The 19131-nt window shown below is 51.9% G+C and overlaps 1 protein-coding gene across 7 annotated transcripts in view; it reads right to left on the bottom strand.

The window, feature by feature from the left end:
- Positions 1–19131, bottom strand: part of DAB2IP (DAB2 interacting protein) — a gene marked incomplete at its 5' end in the record, with an annotated part of 181667 nt that overhangs the window by 60962 nt on the left and 101574 nt on the right. Inside the window, one exon of one of the 7 annotated variants that reach the window (XM_082775577.1) lies at positions 11635–11844. The exons of 4 other annotated variants lie outside the window; for them this stretch is intronic. Coding sequence is in view for 1 of the 3 variants with exons in the window: in XM_082775574.1 (XP_082631700.1) it covers positions 2602–2606 (5 nt within the window). Of the gene's footprint in view, positions 1–2601; positions 2624–11128; positions 11362–11634; positions 11845–19131 lie in introns of those variants that run through there. 2 more of the 7 variants (XM_082775576.1, XM_082775574.1) reach the window with 2 other exon arrangements.

Genomic DNA, 19131 nt, shown 5'->3' with positions numbered 1-19131 from the left:
CTGTACGGTAACTCCTGAGAATCACAGGATTTTCCCATCCACACATTTTCCCAACCACACCATTTTCCCATCTTCCAAGCACAGAACTTCTGAGCAGCACAATGCCAAGGCACGTCAGCAGGCTATTACTGACCTTGCTAAACGTTAACGCTATTTACCTGAAGCAAAGTAATCCTCAAAATGACACAAAATCTTTTTCTTCACTTTGAAGCCATTGAAGAAATATCCTTATCCTGCACAGCCCTGTGTGACCAGCCCAAGATGGGAGCAGGGGACACGAGGCCTGGGGCCATCCCCGGCCTGCAGAGTGAGTGTGTGAGGAAGAGGAGAGCTGGTCAAGCTGCAGAGCTGCACTGGTAAAACAAGTGGCTAAAACTGGCCGTGAGGAGATTCAGACTGACAATTAGAGGAGGGCTTTTAACCACGAGAGAAGTGAGATTAGAGATTAGCCTGCCAGAGGGAGGGAGAACGGGGAAGAAAACCTCAGTGATGTTAACAGGGAGGAAATGTGTTTATGAAGGATATTCAAAAATGTGGTGAAGAGATCAGGTCTGGACCTGCTGAACGAAGAGGTCCCTTCTGGTCACGTGCAATATGGCCCTGGTCTGATAGTTCCTAGCAGAACCTCTCTGGCACGCACAGAGACGGCACAGCCAGCCTTGGATACCCTTCCCGGAGGGCTGGAGAAGAAGGACAAGTTGAGGCAGAGGAATCTGGCGTAGCGGCTGCTCCCAGCTACCACAGCAGCCCTTGCCCGAGCTGTGCAAACCAGGATGATCCAGGAGGCTGCAGCAGGATGCAGTCGGGCAGCAGTGGACGCATCGGACAGCAACAGCCCTGCTCCTGCCAGCCCCACAGCCGCCCCTGCCCGCTGCCTGGCCTCGCGGTGCACGACTGCACGGCAGGAGCTGCCTGGAGCTGGCCAGACGCTGACCTGTGCCAGGGGCTCCCCAGGTCCCCGTTCACCTGCATCATCCAGGGAAAGTGATCCAGACTGGGACGGGGAGCTCTGCCCCATGCCTAACTCGTAAAGCCAGCATTTAGTTCCTTCATCTCCACACGAAGTATCTCATTTCAATTTAATTTCACAGTTGTAATGGATTTTTCAAAAATATTCAAGAACATATTTACTTTCCAACATCTTATTTCCTTTCACATTTGAAAAAACTTTCTATCTAATCCCCCAAGTCATCCCACAGTCTGAATAATTTCAGGTTTTTAATCAATAGCTGTCAGACTTGTCAAATTACTTTAGGGACCACAAAGCAATTTTTAAACATTCATAAACCCTCGTAGAACAGTTAAGTGCACTGAATTTTAAAAGAAAGAGGAACTGAATAACACTGATCAAATAGGATTATATTCTGGCAAATTATAAATTAGTTTTTTATGAATCATCTCACAGCTACTTATCTAGCGTCGGGCTTCTGCTGCTGTAGGAAAGCGAAGTTACTGCTCACCTCTAGAGAAAGAAGCCTTTTTTTTTCTTTTGCTTCTGAGCCTACTAAGAAGGAGCAAGGTGCAAGGCATTTTTTTGTTGTCCTTCCTAAAAGCAACTTCATTATCCCTCCAGCCACCTTGGGGCTCTCTCCGTCAGCCTGCTGCCTAAGCCAGGGACAGCCAAGCTGCAGCTCCGGAGCTGTATAAAAGCACCTTGGCTCCTGGCATCCTTCCCATCCCAGTATTGCCTCCCGGTGTGCTCCAGCCACGCGAATCTGTCTGGTGTGTTACTCTAGAAATGATGGTCACAAAACTTCTCCGTTTATTGGACAAAGACCACCTGGACCCACAACGCAGCTCGAAGCCTTTAGAGGGAAGATTTTCCTCATGGCAGAAAGTCAAACTACCAGCTGAACGCAGGAGCCTGCGCTGTGCTTGTTCTAGGAACAAAGAGAGATCAAGAACGTCTGAAGAAGTCAAACATGTTTATCCAGCACCGACTTTACACACAACAGTCCCACCTCATCATCACAGCGTCTTTCCTAAATTTGAGGGATGTGGCTTGCACAAGGGATAAAAAAGGAGCTTCGTAGCTACCCCAAGAATGTTGGAAGTCTTCCAGGAAAAAGCACGGCTCGGATCAAAGGGGGATGAAGGATGTTCAGAAGGAAGGAACGTTTCAGCCGGCCACATGCAGACTAACAAGCCCAAACCGTCTGCCTCCTCCTCCCGGCTGAACTTCCCCTGTCAGAGCTGCCCCAAACACACCTGCACCTTTGCTGTTCCTGAGTGCCTCCTTCGGTGGCAGGCCTCCTGGCAGAGCTGAGCACCAGCACCGAGCCCTGCTGGCCAGCAGGCCACATGGGAGAGCAGGGCAGTTGCCATTCCCTGGCTACTGAAGGCAGGAGCGGAGAGGACTGCGAAGCAAAAGGCACCGCGTTTCCTGAGGAACAGCCAAGAGGAGGCCTTGCTGCTCTGCTTTCTGGTTTCCCAAAGGACTTTGGCTTCTGCCCTGTGCCTCGGTGCAGCACTGCCGGCAGCAGGAGAGGCCCATCATGCAGGCAGGTCTCTGGCTGCTGGCAGCCCACAGCTGCCTCTCGCTTTCCAAGGCTCAGGTGCCCCGGAGCAGGAGCTGCAGCAGGACCCTGCCACCCCACTCACCTCATCTGACAACGGCTCCATGTCCAAATCACCGCGTTGGGAGCCCAACCTGTCCAGTTTTGGGGAAACCCTGTTCCTAGCACCCAGGTGGCGCACATCTGCCCGGGCGGCTTCCTGCGCCTTCAGCCGAGTCTGGAAATAATTAACAAGGCCAGCCCGGGGCAGGAGGCAGGAAAGGAAAGGAGAGCGTACAACCTGGTGGCCTGGCCAAGTCAGAAGGAAGTGAGGGATTGTCCGACTGATTCACAGTAAACCAAGTTGCTTTTTTTGTCCTTCAGATTGAAGAAGCAAAAATATTTCTCCGTGAGAGCATTTCAGCTGGTTCAGAGCTTTTTAGGGCTCAGTCTGCTTTTCTTTGTGAGGTGCTCGGTGGGCTTGCAGAGCCAGCCCTTGCAGACAGCACAAGTCTAGTATTCTCTTTTAGCTTTCTCAGTATTTAGCTTATTGCTAACTGTTTGCCCAGTGAACTAGAAAACCAAATATATTCAGGCACGCTGTGCTAACACACGGACGCTCATCCCAACCTATATGCAATGACACGCACGGGATGCTCTCGGCCACAACAGCGGAGCTGCAAGGTCTGAATGGAGGGAGGAACGCGAGAGGACACCCAGCAGGTCGGTGCGGTGGAAACGCTGGAGCTAACTTTTCCTTCCACCTGAAATGATTAATCCCCTGAATTACACCTGATAAGGATTCGAGCATTTCATCACTTTGCATTAGTAATAATAATAAAATTGGTGCTTTTTGTCATGAGATGCTCTGCCCAGGGAATTGTGGAAGAATATTTAATTACAGGGCTGTTTCATTAAATGCAGAAATTAAACTAAAGACAAGAGGGTGCAATTTTTGGAAGAGAAAATAAAGCAGTAACGTAATGAAAAAGAGGGATTTATAGGGCACAGAGGGAGATGCAGAAACCAAGCTACAAGAAGCACTGACCAACACCCTTGCCTGGCACTCTCCCCACATGGCAGCGGCCCCGGTGGCCCCAGACCCCAGCTCCCAGCACCCCAAGACCTGACCCAAGCGCAGCCCCCCGGCCCCACAGCCCGTGTGAAGGGCCCTGGCTTCAGGGAGCTGCATTGGGGTATCTCGGTGAAGCCGGCCCAGCTCAGCACCTCTGAGCAGCCCAGTGCTGATCCTGCTGGAAGCAACGCCCAGTCCCTCACCACTCTGCAGTTTTCTTTGACCTCCTGAGACCCTTCCCCACCCAGAGCTGTCCTTTAGGTCTGGGTTTGCTCAGGATGTAGCAACAGCAGGCTGGGGCTGCTCCATGTGTCTGGCTGTAACTCAAGGAATTAATTCCCGAATGACATTCAGGGCCACCAGGTGTAATTCAGGGGATCTCTTCCTGATCTCTTCCTTCCCAAAGTTGGGTTTTTCGTTGTCTGTAAAGGGGTGGCTTCTGAAGAGAGGTCAGCATACAAACGACAGCACAAATCCATAAAAATGGAGATGTTTTTTTTTTTACTCCTCTGAAATGCCTGATGCCACAGGAAGTGGGGAAAATGCCTTACAAAGTGCTAAAAGATGCGGACAGTCCCTTTGAAAAGCTAACTCGGCATATAAGCGGTTATACCTTAAATAAATATTGTACGAGTGAGAAGCCAAATAGTCTTTAAATATTCTGAGACTTTAAGAAAAGAAAAAAAAAAAAAAGGAAAAAGAAAACCAAAATCACATAATTTTCCCCTGAGCCGAGGAAGAGAGCCTTGTATTTACAAAGGTGCCTTTGGGGCTGGGTGCCTTTGAGGCAGTGCCCACAGCCGGCACGCGGCATCCTCGCGCAGCGACCTCGCCGTGAGCTCGGGCACGGCCCTGGATACCCAAGCAGGACGAGGAGGGCTCCTGGAAGGCCACGAGCACACAGGTTATCCCGTGTCACAGTTCATTGCTCCCATTGAAATAATAAATCTGGGGTAGGAATACAGCTCCCTATAAATGCCAGGGGATCTGGCCTTAATATACTCAGCCTTATAATTAACACCGACTCGAGTGTCTGTGGAGGCTCAGAGGTCTCTGGGGCTCTCAGTCAGGGACTTGCTCTATTTAGGGCCAGGAGTGATGGCTGTGGTGTGCATGGCAGGGCTCAGGGCTCCAGCAGCCGGGCTCTGGGGCTCTCCAAAGGGATCTCCTCGCACGCAGAGGGCAGCCCGAGCCCTCCTCTCGACGATCAGTGAGGCTGACAGGCAGGGTAAAGATCGCAGCATCACTTCCAGCTGGCTCTTGACTAAGCACGAGGAAGGAGGGAGAGATGGAAAATACCCTGAGGTTACAAGATGGTATTTAAAAAAAGAAGTTCCATTGAGAAACTGCTGCTGGGATTTGACTTGCTGCCATTCCCATTGGCATTTCTGAGAAAATTCCTCTTCATAAATAAAACATTTTAAAGTAAAATGTCACGCTTCTTGGTTTTCTGGTGCGAGCCGGTGAAGAACGCTGCCCGATACTCAGAAAATGAAGCCCAGCCACTTTAACTGCTAGGCCTCGGGTCCGTGCTGCAGTCACAGCAGCCGGGATCAGTGCCCCAGAGCAACAGGAACTGCACAGACACCGAACGAGCAAAGCTGCGGAGTCACAACTTCAAACCTAAAGCACCATCCAGCCGCTTAACTTCTGCCATCTGCAAAGCGGGACGAGTCTGTAGCTGCTGCTTCCAAGAGTCGTTGGGAGACCTTCCACGAGAATATTTAGAAAATATTTTCTATGTATTTGACATTGTTCTTCCAAAAGCATTTTCCTGCGAGCGACCGGGAAGCCTGACTCACTCGATGGCCTTTGGCAAGATGCTTATCGTCTGTCCTTTCATTTACGTTTCCAGCGCAGCATCCCAGAACAAGCCTCTGGTCTATCTAATATGGTATCCTGCCTCCAGCAGGAGCTAATAGCTGATGTTTCAGAGGAAGGCAATCTTGTTAACAGAGGGAAAATATAGTTCCTGACCCTTGAAGGCAGGCAGGCAGAGCCCTGAAACTTTTGATTTATTCTTCCTGCTGATGTTGGTTGCTTAGCTACAAATATTCTCAATGCTCATAAAAGGCTCTCTCCCTTACTCCTCCTCACCGCGATGTTTTAAGTCCAGCCACAGTTTATTTTTCCTGCAACCTAGGTGATGAAATTTCACGTCGATGTGCCATCAGAGATGCAGGACACCCTCCTCCCTCCCCGACGCCTGGGCAATTGCCATCAGCACGAGCAGTGCTGGAGGGGCTCCGTGCCCTGCAGAGGGGCCAGGTCATCCCCAGCACCCGACGTGGGCAAAACCTCCGAGCTCTGCTGTGGGAGCATCTTGGAAAAGAACAGAGGAAGGGGGGGAACCAGCAGTAAGTGCCAAGCTTGATGAACCAAACGGAGCCTGTAGCGAAAACAGAGCTGCTGGCAGCTCGCTCCATGGACCCAGCAAGCTTTTGAGACAACGCCTTGAAGACTGGTGGGTCTGACGTGGTGCTCAGGATCCATCTGCAGGAGCTGTGTGTGCTCGCAGGGTCTCCTGGCACAGCAGCCGTGAGCAAACCCGCCAGGATGGGACCGGCTGATGCAAGTCTGCCGTGCCCAGGGGCGAAACATCCCAAAGACACAACGTGCCCTGCAGATCTCCCCGTCCCAGGTCTCTGCACGTGTCCCTGGCTGCCAGCAGGACACGTGGCTCCAACCTTGCAGCTCTGCTCCCTGCTCTGCGGGGTGTCTGCCGGGGCTGCTGCCGCCGCCTCCATCTCCCTCTCCGTGCTCATGTGCCGGGCAGGAAGAGGCCATCCACAGGTGACGTGAGTCAAGAGGAAACAACGGGCTGGTCTCAGGCAGGGAGGAATAAAATGACTGCAAAAACAATAACCTCGCAGAGCCACCCTGAGGGAAACAAAGAGCGCGGCTCTGGGTAGGAGCTGGGACAATTGCTCGCAGCAGCTGTGGGGAGAGGGAAGGCAGCAGAATTCAAAGCTGGGTTTTTTCCTGTCTGCTCAAATTAGAGAACAATGGGCAAAACCTCTCCCGGTGGGAAAGGGAAGCAGCCTAGCAGGGGAACGCGGAGCCGGCGCCCGACTCCAAAGCCGGCCGTGCTCAGGAGCCTCGGTCTCTCCCCGTGCCCCCACGGAGCACCCGCCCGCTGCTCTGCCCTGCCCCTGCTTACCGGGAGGGCGCACGCTGCTGCGGGCTCGTGTTTGGAAAAGGCTTTGAGATCTCCTCACTAAATCCTGCTAACAGACGTCTGAATTATACCAAGGTTTTTGTGCTCCCGCTACACAATGCCCTCCGTGCTTCGCATTTCAGAAGTCAGGCACACACACGTACAGCTGTCTCTGTACACGCGCAGACAGGTGAACACGATTTCATACAGAAAGCCAGAGGATGCTATCTGGAGCTCAGGGAAAAAGATGTCAGCTGACTTGACAATGCCATCAGTGCAGGAGCCAAGAGCCATTTTTAACTCATTTTGCTGCCGCACAGTCGCTTTAAAGGACCTGGGAGTGCTTTAAAAGCTGGGAGTAGAGCTGAGCCCCGCTTTGGTGTTGCTCTGTAAACATGGAAATGAAGAAACAGAGCTTAAGGCAAAGGTCTTGTGGTCCCCAGGAACCTCTCCCTGAAGCCCAAGAGGAGCTCCTGTGCAGCTTGGTCCTCCAGCAGACCGGCAGTACCCAGCTCCCCAGCCCCAGCTGGAAGCAGACCGTGATGCGATCCCAAAATCGCACAGGAAGCAACAAGCACAGAGATGGTGCCGGCGCATTCTGCTGACTAAAGCTGGAGCAACTTGAGCAGTAAAAACACCTTTTGGGCTAACGCTGCCTCGTGTTTGGTGAGCAGATAGCAGCGCACAGAAGCGCTGGCAGCCAAGGGTCTCTTTATCAGCCTTGTTTTGTAACTAACAACCTTGCAACGATGCCAAGAGAGAAGCAGAAAGCTCCCGGTCAGCACTGCATTGCAATCAGTGATTAATTTGTTGCAAGACACTTTGCTTGCTGTACATGACAGAGCTCATAAATTCTCATTTTTATTGATGTTGTCCTGGCCGAGGGGGCAATGCTGGTGGAGGCTGCCTCGTGCTGCAGGCGTCCTGCAGAGCTACCTGGGGACTGCCAGAGCGCAAGCAGCCCGAGCCACTGATGCCATCCGACTGGGGGAACCCCATGAACCAAGGACACAGGCTTAGTTCCCAACTGCCTGCACACCCCCAGAGGCACACACACACCCCCAGGCACACACACACACCCCCCCAGCTGCTCCCAGGTGCCAGCCCTCGCTCGGTGCAGTCCCTCAGCCGGCTGCACGCTGCGGCACCGCAGCAGCCCTGCTCCAGGTGCTCCTCGGAGCCCTCCCCAGCCCACCCGTGCTCCCCAGAGGAGGTGCAATGTCAGGACGCCAGCCTCAGGAGCTCCCCACGGCCAAGCCTGTGGCTGTCTGCAGACAGAAACGAGGCCCCGGCTAACAGAGGTAGGCGTCTGCTCTGTGCCCTGCCTGGGGGAGCCCTGCTCCCGTGCTGCAGGCAGTCTGCCTTTCTCTCTTGGCAGGTCCACGTAACCGAATGCCCTCGCTCTGCTCCTGCCCACCTTTACAAGCTGCACTGAGGACCACAAGCTCATCAGGCCCTGACTGCTGTCCTCAGCACTTTGTGCTCTTCGTATTGCTTTCCCAGGCCCTCACCAGTTTGCTAACGCACGCAGTTGGCCGTGCTCGGACTTGCAGGGAGGGACTGGAAGAAACGTGCTGCTGGGCCAAAACTCGCTGGCAAATGTTCTGTATTGTGGAGATCAGTCCTGCAAGTGGAAAGGCTGAGCTGTGCCTCTCTGCTGGAGCTCTGCTCGCTCCCCTGGGCCAGCAGCAGCACGTGCACCACCTGCGGGGACATTCCCACCCGCACCTTGGTCAGTCACGCTGCAGGATGTGACCAACTGCTCAGAGGCTCTGTTAAAGCCCTTTTACCACTTATCGGTCTAGTTTTTGGTTTTATTGTCTTTGCTGTAAACCTCCTGGCTGCAGCCCAACCTGCATCCTGCTCCTTCCCGGGCAGCAGGCGGCACGGTTCCCTCTCCTCGCTGCGGTCCCAGCCCGGCACCGAGCATCTCCTGAGCCAGGGAGAGCCTCCTGGAACAGGACTTCAGCTGTGAGGAGTGAATCAGCCGAAATTTGCCAACACAGCCCCTAACTGGAGAACCGGCAGCTCAGGCCTGGTATTTAACTCGGCTCCAGCAGACATCCGTGCCCAATGAGTCTGAAAAATTGGGTCTGGAGCATCTAAAACGGGGACTGAACAAATCGGTGGCTTTACGTTTTGTTATCGCAGGTGATACAACTTGCCTTTGAATAGCTCTTCTCAGCACAAACGACAATTCTGTCGTGTATTATTAAATCTGTCATCAAATTGCAGGTCTCAAACGGTGAAAGCCAAGGAGAAGCAGAGAAGGGGGGTGTTTCTGTACAACACCCAGGGGAGCTGAGGGAGCCTTTTAAATGCGAAAAGGTGTTTTTCCTGTCACTTCCAGCAGAAGGAAGCTCACAAAATTACTGAGTGCTTTCTCATCCCACTCACTACCTTCCCAGCTTCCCAGATACGCACCCTGGAGCCACAAAGGCCCGGGGAGCTGCTGTGAAGAGGCCAAACACGCGAGGGCTGCAGCCAGCACCGTACCCGGGGGCTCCCTGGGCCCCGCTCCCCGCAGATCTGAGGCTCCTCGTTGCCTACAGCACTCCGCTCACATCTTCCTGTGCTAATATTGTCGCTAACGAGGCCCAGGAGGTGGCTCAGCCTCACAGGAGTCTGTGTTGGTTTTACCACCCCGCGGCAGCCCCCTTCCCCAGGCACGGCTCCCCTGCCACCCGTGGCGTGGGGGCACCCCGGGGTGTCAGCGTGCTGCAGGGCTGGGTGCTGCGGGATGGGAGCCCCCAAAACACAGCCAGCCCCTGCTCCATCAGAGGGAAAAGACCGAAACGATGGCTGGGAATCAAAAGGAAGCGAGGAGAATCGCATCGGCTTACCTCTGAGCATTACCGTGACCGTTAATTACGGTCTGCTACATTAAGCTACGATTTAATGAGAACAAACACAGGCGCACCTTCACCTTTCCCCTCACACACCACTTTCCTCACGCCCGTCCGACCCTGCCTCGGGAGGATGCTCAGCGCCCTGCCTCCAGCCCCGGGGCTGACTGAGGCTCTTACCAAACTCCCTGCTGCAGTTACAGGCACCTGCTCCTTGGGGTATGTAATGTGCTTGGCTTTCTAGCTGCAATTATTGTTTGCTGAGCTTATTGAACAGCGAGCGGTCCGAAGGGTAAGGGGGAATTCTGCTGAAGGCATCGCAGGCAGTGCTTGGTGCTTGTCACCCTGCTACTTGTAGGGAAAAAGAGATGGGAGGGAGGAAGTGTGCCTGGAGCCTAATGAGGACACAAATGCTTGCCAGACTTTAGTCTGAAACACTTTCTTTCTTTCCTTTTCAACAAAATCCTTTTCTGCCAGGCTCAGAAAAGAGCAGAGCTGGACAATTGTAGGGGAAGCTGGCAGAGCCTAACAATAGAGGAGGAGTGGAGAGGGGAGAGGAACCAGCCTGGCTCCTTTTACTCAAAACGGAACGTGAAAAGAAACAAATTGCAGAAAGGATGACTAACAAAGACAGCTTTAAAATCATTTCAGGGTTAGCCTTTTCAGGCTCACAGCACGGACATCGGGAAAGGACGCTCGCTTTCATAAATTACATAAGATTTCGTACATCTCCCTTTAAAGTTAGCTATCCTGCACTCTCACCACGTAGACAGCCGCCTACACACACCCGGGACTGCTTGCAAACACACCCTGCCCTAGCCCATGGCCGATTCCTTTTTTTTTTTACAGTCATGCAGAACTTCTCCATTCTCTGAAAAAAAACCATGAATCCTGCACTCAGCGCCGCGGTCCCGCTGCCTGCTGCCCTCCCTGCGGGTGTGAGGGGATCGCTGCCCGCCGTGCTCCCACCTCGCTGGCTCCCTTCCAGGAGTTTCAGGGCCCAGAGCAAACGCCGTGCAAGCAAACCACTTCAACCACTTCACCGCTCGGTTCCTGCATCTTGCTCCCTCCCCAGCAGCGTGCAGAGAAGGCGCTGAACGCGCCGCTCCTGGGGGCTGATTGAATGCAGAGGTTGGCTGCGGGCGCAGCTGCCTCGACCCCCACCGGCAGCTTTCACAGGAAACTGCACAAACATCTGCACGGCTGAACCGACCGACAGACCTCGGGAGAGCTCTGCTCAGAGCAGTCCAACGTCTGCAAATCCAACACACTGCACGACGCCGCAGCCCCAGCAGTCCCCACCAGCTGAAACAATGCACTGGCAAGTCTGTTTTCTCCGTATCTGCTTCCTGGCTTTTTTTTTTTTTTTTAAAAAAAAGCAGTGTATGAATTCAAAAGATTTTAAAGGTCCAGCTTTTCAAAATCTGGATCATCCACTTCCAGAGCAAGCTCACGAAGGTGCGGGAAATGCTTCGCCACCGCAGTTCCATCGCCATTTGGCAAGTCCTAGTGACCACAGACATGAGAGGTAAGCGAAAAGCTACTGGACACTTACCAAAGCCTTCACAGGACAGAAAAATAAGATCGGGATAGAAAAGGAGTTCTGGGATCCCTGGGAAAGTCAGCTCCTTGGTGAGCAGTGTGAGTCCATCCTCGGCGCTGCCCTCCCTCGGCCCCGGCTCGCTCCGTGCTACCCAGCTGGCTCCGAGCTGCCTGCAGACTCCCGGACTGCGAGACTTCCTCTGCAGCTGATAGTGGGATTATTAAAGTAAACTGACTATTGCCCTTTGTGACGGGAGGTGGGGGGGAGGGAAGCTCAGCCCCTTCCCTTCCTTTGTAATTCAAGCCCTTCCTTGAGGCTCGCAGCTCTGGAGGAGGCATCTGCTCCCTGCTCCCAGCCCCTTCCCGCTGCCTGGGCGCTCCCGCAGGTGCTGGCGGCGATCCAGGCTGAGCGAACTGCGCTGCACTCCGGGTTTACATGACAAAGCAGCTCATTGCTAATTAAACTTCATCCAGCACGCTTCTCTCACGTATATAATTAGCGCAATACAGCTAACGTACCGGAAAGAAGGGAGAGAGCTCGCACATAAGCACAGGCTCCTCGGTCTACGCCTCTGAAGAAGTTTGGGATTTCCTCTCCACGGACTCAGCAGAAGGCTCCTGGGTGCTCCAAAGCTCTCAGCAGCCCTTCGGGAGGCACTTGGCCAGGCCTGGACAGGGCTGGGTGATGCTGGGGGCAGCAGAGCAGTGCCCGATCCCGAGCCGTGCCCGGGGTGACGCCGTCACTGCCACCACTGGAGTCCTTCACGGCAGCTGCTGCGGGCAGCCCCGCTCCTTCTTACTTCCTGCAGGCATTTCGTCTTTAAAGCTGCAACTATAAATGCTGCTGGCTTAGCTTGCAGCCTCCTTCTATCGGTATTTACAATTCACGTTTTAAATTATATGTATATAAAAAAAAGTGCAGGCGTGGAGGAATAAGTCCACAGTGCAGGCATATGGGAATTAAAGGACATTTTCCTCAAATCCTCTTGAAATTTAAACTGCCATCATTAGCCACTGCCCGTGTGATAATGAACTCTAGTCCCTGACAGCAACGAATAGATCTTGTCTCCACTGCACACCAGTTCAGTACAATGACCTGGAGGGCAGCCTCAGTCCAACAGGTTTTACTTCACCCTGTCAATTAGAAAATTCTGACAAATTACAGAAATAAAAGGAAAAAAAAAGAATGTTTGGGTTGAGTTCCCATAACTCCCCACGCCTTGCCCTTTCCCGAAACACAAGCTGCTTGAAGCAGGGACATTTCTGAGGGCAAATGTTTAAATTGCATGCTCTGGTGCTGCCCACGAGCAGCGGGAACTGTCACGTTATCTATTTCATCTCTTTGTGCCGTTCCCTGAGTTAACGGGAACGGGAACCAGGAGCACCTGCCGCAAACCAGGGCTCCCCGTGCTCCAGAAGGGCACCGAGGAAGGATGTGGCATTCTTCTGAGCATGTCCTTGCTGAAACAAGTGCATGGAGGGGCAGAACGGCAAGGATGTTTTCTATTCCATCTCTGTTCCATGTCCTGAAGCCGTGCTAGCAGCTTGGCTGTGACTTGTGCACGATCACAATACTATTTCACTGTCACTGCACCGCAAACAGGCATCTTCCTCACCTACCACGTGCAATGTGCACAGCTGGCTCTCAGGATATGTGGATATCCACTCCTTTCAGCCCGTCCTTGCACCAGAAATCCTGTCGTATCCAAATCCGGGAGACAAGAAACGAAACCCTTTTAGCAATACCCACGATGAATCATGTGTTTGCTGTCTGCAGGCCAAATCCCACCTCCACTGAAGTCCAGTGCTTACATCCTCCTTGATTTAGCCGGAGCAGGCCCTGTCTGTGCTGCAGCCATCGCCACCTCGCTGGCTGCATCCCATTCCCCATTTTCCTGCTGACACCAAATCCAGGCTGGACGGGCTCTCAGACAGGCAGGTAGGCAGGTCACAACGCACCTTCCCTGCGGCCTTACAGCACTACTGGTAGGCAAATATTAAATAACGGGATTAAGTCGTGGACAGCCTAAGCTGAGACTGGTAAAAAAACAGCTAGACCAAAAAAAAACCACACACACACACACACAAAACAAACCACAAGTCTGCACTGTTAAAAGACACATGGAGCTTGCTTTTCTCCTGTATTAGACTTGTGTAAGTTCAAACTAATTCCACTCATTTATAGTCTATATACGCTGACATAATAGAATAAGAATTGACCCAGCATCAAATATTCCCTGTTTTAGGAATTATTTCCATCTGCTAGCACCACAGAAGGTCCGTGAGAGCCTGGGAGCATGAATCCATATGCACACTTATCTCTTCATTTCAGACCATTCATCAGTCTTTGCCTGGAAGCAAGAGTTAATTTACAATAACTCAATGTCAAGATGGCAGCTTTGAAATCCTCTTGAGCATTGCCCTGGGAGAAGATTTTCGTCCTGGCTATCTGTAGGCCCTGTAGATTCAGCTGAGCCTCTCTTTAAGTCACTTAGTTTTAGAGCACGATAGAAATAAAGAGAAGACCTGCCAGGCTGTAGCGAGTGCACATCCAAACCCATCACGGGATCATCTCTCCAGTGCATTCTTGTGGCATTTCAGTAGCCAGAGGAACTGGAGACAGAAAGGCAGAATATGGCTGATCAGAAAACCCTGTGTGCGATGGAGATCATTCCCTACAATTTATTGTTTTGTCCAGATTTAAATAACACGAGTCTCACACAGAGTAGGAAATACTTCCAGCCTAGAACAGAGGAGAGGGATGTGCCCCTGGGCTGACATCGACAGATCCCAGCTTTCTGAAAGGGCCATGACACAGCCTGACCTGTCTCCAAAACCGTGCACCCAGCAGGCCAGCTCAAATCCCCAGGACTCCCTGAGCAGGGCCACCTACACACCGAGCCCCGACATCCTACTTTGGAATTGGCTTTATCTTTTCATTTTAAGGACTTTGCTTACCACATTTCCCTAGTCCTGCTGATGGCCCTTGCCTTTTATCAAGGACAATCTGCATCTAATATTTTGGAAAGCAATTATTTAGAAATCTTCAGGTAGTGCCTAGACAATGGCTGACACGCCATCGATGTAAATCAGAAGGTGTCTAAAGAGGGTGTTTACAAGCAGAACGCTGCTAAAAGTCTGCCGTGGTTGCAGATAACAAGGCTGAGACAATGACAGATTTCCTTCCCCTCGCAGCCAAGAGCAGCTCCCTCTGATTGGCTTCGCTGTGTTTATCCAGGATGCTGGGAGAGAGCAGGCACCAAATATGCAATTAATTGGCAGTTTGCAAGAGCATATTGCCTAAAGATAAACAGAGTGGGTGATCGTGTCATATGTAAAATGGCTGAGTGCTGCAGATGTACTGTTGACCCAGTTTAAAAAAAAAAAGGAGGATTTTTTTTATTCTCTTGAAAAATAATTGTATTCAAATGAATACTTTTTTGCACAGTCCCTCTGGCCTTTGAATGTTTTGTGAATGTAAGCCGTTCCGTGCTCTTCCTTAATCTGGAAGTACTTAGTAAATTAAGAATTTGCTGAAAACTTTTAGTGCTGACATCAGTAAAGCCTTTCACCAATAGAGAATTTTTGCAGCAGCAAATGAGTACCTTGCTACACGGTGTTAATGGCCTTTGCTGTTCACAGGCAGTGTTTGCAAGCAGGAAAAGGCAAAGCATTGTCAGGAAAAAAAAGCACAAAGGTGACATAAAACCCAGAGGCAGGTAAGGAAATAAAGCAAATGGGGAACTGACTGAATGCTGCTTGGGAGCTCAAGACACACGCTGGGGAAAATACGTCGAGGCTGGAGAAGCAAAGGGAAAGGCAACCTGAAGGTGATGCCAGACAAGTCTGCTAGCCTGAGAGCCTTTAGAAGGGCTACCTATGCCACGGTCAGAGCAGCAGCACGAACTCGTGATTGAATGCAAGGCACACACGCTGAACAGCAGAGCTCTCTGTTTCAGGACAGAGGATGTGTTACAAGTCCTAGACATTGCCTTTCAGACTTAATGTCCTGCAAAACAAAGCAGAGGCCCAAGCAGCTACCAGGCACACCAGGGTAGGCAATGAAAATCAATGCCTTCACAGGACAAAAGGACGTTTGTCTCTCTCCTTTTTTATATGTAGTGCTATAAAAGTAAAGACTAAAGCACATGACAAATCTCTCACTTCATTTTACCAAGACCACGCTGACATTAACAGCACTGCTCAGACCCAGCAAGAAAACAAGTCATGACCTGGCAGCCTCACTGCGAGGGACAGCACACAGATTGTATCTGCCCCAGCTTCAAAAATGCCTTTGCTGGAATTGCCGATCCCAGGGAGAGATTTGTACGGCGTGCTTCGACTCGTTGTTTTGCCCGGTCCTTTCAATTTGCCCTCAGCCTCAGCTGCGGACTGCCAGAGGGCAGCTGCCCATGCACCTACTGCTGCCGACGTCCATCCTCCTTCCCTCTCGCTCTGCAGCCACGGGGGCGAAGCCTTCGGGCAGGGCTCAGCCCAAGGTCCCGTCCCGAACGCCAGGCATCAGCCACGTGCCACGCGCTTTGGTGTCCCAGAAGCATGGCAAAAATTCCGCAGTGTTTTAAAAATCTGCTGTTAGATCAAAGTTTCTGTACTTGGGTACCTAAAATTAGCTAGCAAAGTAAGTGACATTTTAGTGGGAGATGCAGAACTTCCATTGATTTTAATGGATTCAGCATCCCAGAAAAGTAGGCCGCTTATTTATGTCCCTACATAAGCATCTGCATGCCGAACTTGCAGGAGCCAAGGCTGAGAGCGATGACCTTAAGTTTTAAAAACCCCGAGATGACTCTGCGTGCTTCAGTCTGTTATCCCCTTTATTTCTGCCCGCCAGTCTCGTTTGAGAGGTAGACTTAAGCTGTAAATGTGCCTTTAAAATTGCTTGCAATGAGGTCTCCTCTAGTTAGCAGAACACTTGGGCAGCAGCGTAACGCCTTCCTGAAGCACTTTGCTGAATCAAGGCTAGCAGGCTCCGATCCCTTGGGCTGAGACAGGGAAAAAAGCTTTGTGTGCCCACAGAACAACCTCTGATCCTGATGGGAACGGCTCGGCGGCCTTGAGAGCTGTGTGGCCTGGAACAGGCTGGAACATCTCCCGGTACTTACCTTGCAAAGAGCTGGGCGGCCAGCAGCAGGCAACGGGGTCTGGGGGCTGCGAGCCTCGCTGCTGCACACGAGGGGAGCTCCTTAACCTGCCACCTGCCTCCAGACTTCTTTATTTTAATCCTCTGCAAGTGAGTGGCTATCAGAGCGCTGCCGTCTGGGTGCTTAAGGAAATCGCTGTACAATTCAGCTCTGATTGTTTAAAGCACTTGGCAGGAAGCAATAGATAGCAACTGCCGGGACTCCCTGCCATTAACAATACAAGCTAATGAAGTGAAATGCTCTCCGCAGAAACGTTGTGACAGGTACCCACAGGTGCAAATGAAGTAAAAGCCGTGGCAGGGCAGGCTCTGCACTGCAGCCCCTCAGTCTTGGCTTCTCAAACAAGTCCTCATCACATCTCCCTTCTCCCTGCCCGCTCTCCCACCAGGTCCCAGCACACCCGGCATTGTGAGGTTTAAAAATGCCCAGGGAGGACCCGCAAAACCAAATGAGCTGGTTCACATCCACAGCTTTAGGGGCAGGGGAGAGGAAGGACGTGCTCCTGGCAATGCCTGCCAGCATCAGGATACTGCGCTGCTGTCTGCTGCGAGGTAAGGCTGTTCGAGGAGACGTGGCATGTGCCTGACTTGGTATTTCTAACGGGAGCTGACGCAGCCAGCGCTGAAAGTCAGGCAGGAAGAAGTCCTCAGACAAGGAAACCAATTAAAAAACATAACTGACACGGGTACATAGCTTAGGAGATATAAAAAGCAAAACCTAAGAACATCCTCATCCTGAAAACAGGACACACGAGATCTTTACTTTTGTACAAGTCGGAGTTAATTTAACAACAAGGAAATATTGTAAAGGTCACCTGCATCTTTTACGGGTATCCTCACACCTGAAAGGCGAGGCACTGGCTTCAAACTCCATTGGAGATGTTAAAGTTTATGGATGTTTCTGCTCTCATTAAACCGCAGCTGCACGGGAAAAGACAAATAGGGGGCAACCGGATCGGATAAAAGATGATTTTCTAAATGGAAGAGGGGAGAGTTAGGGGAGTTAGGTGAGAGTCCTGCCACCTGCAGCACTGCCAGTCGGGGGAAAGGCACCAGGAGTGCTCCCTCCCAGCGGCTGCCCCTCTCCCCTGCCCAGACAGCAGTGAGCCATGGCCACCAGGCTGTGCAGACGTGCTCAGCGCCCAGCTCCAGCTCCGGGAGGAGAAAGGGCCCAGCTCCGTGCCCCGGACACAGGCACAGCTCAGCCCAAGGCTTTGAAATTCCCTGCGCTGCACAAGTTCTCACAGCAGCATCTTCCCGAGCAATGTTCCCTCAGGGTTAATACAATTTACGTAGCACTGACCGGGGAGAGCTGCTCTTTGTGGGGGAAAATGCAGAGCAAGCTTTCTGTTTGACACCGCTGTTACCACACCGTCAAGGACTAGATAAGCAATGAGAAGAAGAACCAAAAGCTCACCAATATCCTCACCCTGAGCATATTTCACTGTCAAAGAGATTAGGATGCTTACTTCTACAACTGGATGAAAAAAATCTTAAAAATTTGTTGCTGCTATTTTCATTGACAATGTAGGCCTTTTCCCCTCTCTACCTATTCTATGACTTCATTTCAAAACATTTTACAACTTTTTCATTACACGAAAATGGGAAAAATAGAAGGAATGAAAGAAATAAAATGGCTTTTGACTAGCAAAAACTCAAAGCATTTCAAAGTTATAAAAACGTAATTTTACGAAAATAAGGGATGCTGTTAGCACTGATATGAAGCACGGCGGGTTCTGGAAGCTCCCAGACACATTCCCAATATCAATGCTTCAAAGGCCCCTGGCTGCACCCCAATTTAATCCCTGCCTTATCATTTTTTAGAAGTTCACATAAATATATCCCCCTCAGACAAGGAAGACCACGGCTACACTGAGTTAACCCCCGAGTCTGTACCGAGTGCCCCAGCTTCCCAGCAGCTTGGCAGGGAAGTGCAGAGTTTCACTGCAGTCATCGTAACAGAATCTGTCACTGCTGTGTCCTCTGGATGTCATTAATAAATAATATATGAAACCACTCAGGAAGAGGGAGAAAAAGCGTGTCTCAGGTTTTTTGGAGCACACTGAGAGGCCAGTGGCAGTGACAGGCACCAAAGGAGAAGTCTCAGAGGACGAGCTCTGGGGACTGCCAGCTTCGTGGTGTCCTGGAGATGTGCACAGAGCCCAGAGGGAGCCACACGCTCAGCAGCAGCTGCCGGCTGCCCCCGCAGGCTGAACACCCAGCAGTGCCCAGACCCAGTGCCTGTGGGGCAGGGGGACCAGGCACCCCGACAAAACAGGAGGAGAGCTGGGTTACAACGACAGTGCCAACACTGCTGGAGAAGGGCAGTGTGTTTGCACAGTCAGCTCTGGGGACGCTGCTTTTAACGTGGTTTAATTAGGTCTTGGCGCTCATGAAAGCCCTAGAGAGAGGTAACTTGTGCTTAGTCAGCCACAGACGATGGTAACGTCCCTCTTTGTAGTCAACTTACAAAGCAATTCGCCCACCCCTCCCTGCAGCCCGTCCTGGCTGGATCCAGGCATCTTCCTCCTTTCCTTCCGTTCAGCACACGACCTGCTCCATCCCTGCAGTTCCCCTCCTCTTGCACCATTAACATCGGCTGAGACAGACGGGGGTGTCACCAACCCTCACACCAGAAAGCTGCTGGTGCTGAAGAAGCTGCCTGCATCGTCCTGTCCTCCTTCCCTGCCTGCATCGTCCTGTCCTCCTTCCCTCCCACCCCGGGCTGCCCACAGGCTGTGCACCCACTCCCCTCCATCACCCAGCTCGGAGGCTGAGAGCCCCAGCTCTTCCTACCCGCACTGACCTGGGGATTCCTTTGGGAGCACCGGGCTTGGAGGATCAGCGTTGGGAAC

This window comes from Aythya marila (genome assembly GCF_965140915.1).
Source record: "Aythya marila genome assembly, chromosome: 19".
Classification (NCBI taxonomy): domain Eukaryota; kingdom Metazoa; phylum Chordata; class Aves; order Anseriformes; family Anatidae; genus Aythya; species Aythya marila.
Note: the sequence above shows the minus strand (reverse complement) of the source record. Positions and strands in the feature narration are given on the sequence as shown.